A 4,172-nucleotide genomic window follows, 5' to 3' on the forward strand; every position below is an offset into this window, starting at 1 on the left:
ATTTACATTTAATTTTATACATATACATATGGATACACATATATAGAGATAAGCAACTATACACATATATATATACATATACAGATAAATTGTAAAAAAAGTAAAAATTGTAATAACATATGCTTTGGATACACACATGTAAAAAAAAAAAAAGGAAACACTACGCTATCTATATTGTAGGTTGGAATATGGTAAAATATCTTATCCTATTCTAAAACATCGTAAATATAGTATGATAAAACATCGTATAGTATTGTGGATGTCATATGATACAGTATAATATGCCGCATAATACGACGCACAGTACGGCTCGCAATACGGCATAGCGTGGCATAATAGGATGAAGCAGGGTGTCATAATAAAACACGGTGCGCATAATAAAATAAGGAGTACTAATAAAATAGGAATTTACTATTTGAGTACAAATGGCTTCTGAGAAGAAATATTATTAAATTGGGGTATTCAACTTTATAATAATCCTTTCTAGTATTAAACGCAGGTCAATTAAGACACACCTACACAGAGGCATATGCAGATGTACACGCACATGCGACGCATACGTGTATGCCCAACCTTGGCAACATGACTCATAATATTCTCATAAAAAAAAATACCGAAAATAAAAAAATATGACTTTTGAGCAAGTTCATGAATAATTGGTGTCTCCACGTGGGGGTAAAAACTTAGTTACAGTTGCAGTTACAGTTGCAGTTACTGTTACACAAAACATGGATGTCGAGGCGTCGGTATTTGGGCCGTGATGTCTGGCGAGAAGTAAGGGTCTGTCCACTTGAGTTCTGACGTCTACTGCTCAGAAAGGTCTATTATTTTGTTTCTTCTTTTTTTATTCCCTTAAAAAAGGGGCATCGTGCTTCATAATCCGCAGTGTTGCACTAGGACTTGTGCATTTTTCCGCGCGCAAGGGCGTCCGTAAAGGTAGAAGCGGCTTGAAGCGGCCTAAAGCGGCTACTGACGGATCTGCGCAGCTCAACGGTTTCATGCCGACTGCGCAGGTTGCAAAAAAAAAAAGCTCTGAAAAACGAAGTGCCCTCAAAGGTTCAAAAAGTGTGCGCTCAGTAAGGGATGTTTGTTTCTCCCTTTAACGTCGTTCCATAGAATCTGTCCCTTACACCCTGCGCTATTATCTACCATAGGTCCTGCTCCCCTTCGTAGCCTTACCAGCCATCTACATTCTCGTCGGCGCCTTGAAAATTTGACCTTTGGAACCTCTGGTCGTCAAACTTCTTATGCCCGTAGTTGTTATTAAACTTGCCGTTACTGTTGCTGTTGAATGGGTTCATTCCTCCGGAGTTGTTTCCGTAGGGGCTTCCTCCACCATTGTTGTTATAGCCGCTGTTTCCATACATGTTACTGTTGTTATTAAAGGGGGTGCTGGAGAATCCGCCGTTGTTCCCCATGCCATGTTGACTGTTGTTATTGTATGGGTTGTTGTTACTAAATGGGGAATGCTGGTTGTACGAGTTATTGTTAAAGGGGTTGTTGCCGCTTCCAATGTGGTTATTGTTCATACCGCTATTACTGTGGCTAAATCCGAAGTTACTATTGTTGTTATACCTGGAGTAGTTGCCCTTACGTCCTTTGCTCGACTTATTGAATCCGAAACTCCGATTCGACTTCGCACTTGCTGTGTACCTCATGACCAAATTTAGAAACCAGCGTGGTATGGCCTGGTTACATTCTTCCAACGTTGCTAACAAATCTTTAAATATGTTCCTGTTGTCATCATTGACAAAGGATGTAGCAATTCCAATATTTCCGGCTCTACCTGTTCTACCTATTCTATGAATATAATCGTCTATATTGCTGGGTAAGTCAAAATTAATGACATGTTTAATGTTCGATATATCCAGACCTCTAGCCGCTACATCTGTTGCTACTAACATATTTTTGATTCCCCTTTTGAATAATTTTAAAGCTCTCTCTCTTTCGTCTTGGCTCTTGTCACCATGTATACATACGGCATTTAACTTTTGGTTGCTAAGAAATCGTTCAATAATGTCGGCCTTTCTCTTCGTTTCCACAAAAATGATGGTTAACCCGTTGTTATTTTCTGATAACAATTTTAGGAGGTAGTTACATTTGTTTTCTTCCTCTATGTATATCAAATTTTGCTTGATATATTCATTTGTACTTCCAACTTTTCCGACTAATAAAAAGGTATAATTGAATAAATACTCTTTGGCTAGCACTTGTATTTCTTTCCTAAACGTGGCACTAAACATGATGGTTTGTCTTTTGACTATATCGTTGGTGTATCGTTTGTATTCCATTTTGTTTGGATTCATACGTGAGTCGTTATCATTTCCTGGCATGTCATAATCATACATTATGCTTCTTATCTGTGGAGAAAATCCCATGTCTAGCATTCTATCTGCTTCATCTAGAACTAAGAAGGACGTGAGGAAGAGTCTAATTTTTCCCTTCTCTAAAATGTCGTTTAATCTTCCTGGAGTTGCAACAATTATATCTGCCCCTTTGTCCAAGTTCGAGAGCTGCATTTTGATATTGCTACCTCCGTACAAAACCACTGGCTTAATTCCCGTTTCGAAGCAAAATTTTTTGGAGTCATAAAAAATTTGCACTGCTAACTCTCTCGTGGGCGCCAGAATTAAACATATTGGCAAACAAACTCTGTTATAATAATAGCTGGAACTTTTTTGATTTTCCTCATAGAAAGTATGTTTGGGTGGATCATTTAATAACATATGATTAATGATGGGTAAAAGATATCCTGCCGTTTTTCCACTACCTGTCTGGGCAACCCCGATTAGGTCATTTTTGTTCATAATGATACTTAAACTGTATTTCTGTATCGGGGTTGTTTTGTCGTAATTTACTCTCTTAATGTTGGATAACAATATTTCATGCAAATTTAATCCTACATCATCGAAATTATCTATTGGAATGATATTGTCGCTATTGAATCCTTTGATTTCCACTGGGATGCTATCGTACAGTTCGAAATTGACCCCCTTTTCACTCTTCACATTGGAATATATTTCTTCTTCCTTTTCTGGGTAATATCTCCTACTATCTCTATTCGCCCATGCGGTTTTGGGGATGTTATAATTCCTTCCGAATGCTGGATTTCCTCCTCCACCTGATCCCCTGTTATAATTCATTTTTCCAAAGTTGCTCCTGTTTGTGTTTGGCTGATTTCTAAGCATGGGTGGCTTATATCTTGGCTTCTCAGAATTGTAACTATTGTTATTGTTACCGTTATTGTTACCGTTACTATTACCGTTATTGTTGCCGTTGTTGTCGTTACTTGGGTCGTTCGCGCTGTTCGTTCGTACATTGCTAGAGATCATTCCGTTTTCGACTTTACTTTTATTCATGTTACCTCGATCCATGAAATTTCCGCCGCCTCCTCCACCTCCTTTCTTATGCTGCTGATGTGCAGACATCGCGGCGGGATTCTTCTCATTACTTGGATTTTCATGATGGTTGTTATTCCCGAATTTTTTTTTATAACTTTCTTGGTTTCCTCCCCCGACATTGTTGCTGCTGCTATTGTTGTTGTTACCATTTTCTGAGTAGTTGACATATCCTGCTCCGGTAATGCCATTTTCTGGACTCCTCACAGCACAGTCTCCCATCATGTAGCCATCGCTGTTCGCATTGCCTTCGTAAAAATTCCTGTTTCCAGAGTTTCCATTTCCACCAGCGGTCATGACGTTGTTGCTTACTTCCCTTTTGTTTCTCATTTGGTTAAACATGTGTGCATTTGGATTTTCCTCCACCTGCATGTTGTTCCCCTGGCTGTTGTATGATGGAGATTCGTTCATGTTAGACATGTAGTTGTTTCTCACATACGTACTTCTGTCGTCATCGCCTTCGCGTAAACCCGAAGCGTTCATGTTATTGTTACCGTAGTTCATAGTTGCAGTTTTGGCGTTGTGACTGTGTCGTGCGTTCAATGCCCCCGTTAATATGTTTTTTTTTTTTTTTCTTTTTCACTTGTTTCTTTTTTTATTTTTTTCTTCTCCTTCTTCTTGCTACGTTTTCTTTCTTCCTTCCTCCTCTTAGCTTTTCCAATCTTTCTCCCTGTGGGGACCTTCTTTTCGATATGCTATTTCACCTGGAACGTTTTCTATATATATCATAAATTTCTCAGATTGTGCGATGTGATACTTGGGGGGGGGCGGCTA

The 4,172-nt window shown here is 38.9% G+C and overlaps 1 protein-coding gene across 1 annotated transcript; it reads right to left on the minus strand.

The window, feature by feature from the left end:
• Positions 1-1,175: 1,175 nt before the first annotated feature.
• C922_00665 (hypothetical protein) lies at positions 1,176-3,902 on the minus strand (the record flags this gene model as incomplete). Its single annotated transcript, XM_008816278.1, has 1 exon — positions 1,176-3,902. One exon carries the CDS (start codon positions 3,900-3,902, stop codon positions 1,176-1,178), a length of 2,727 nt encoding a protein of 908 aa, XP_008814500.1.
• Between the last annotated feature and the right edge of the window lie 270 nt (positions 3,903-4,172).

The sequence above is a fragment of the Plasmodium inui genome, assembly GCF_000524495.1.
Source record: "Plasmodium inui San Antonio 1 unplaced genomic scaffold supercont1.2, whole genome shotgun sequence".
Taxonomy (NCBI): Eukaryota; Apicomplexa; class Aconoidasida; order Haemosporida; family Plasmodiidae; genus Plasmodium; species Plasmodium inui.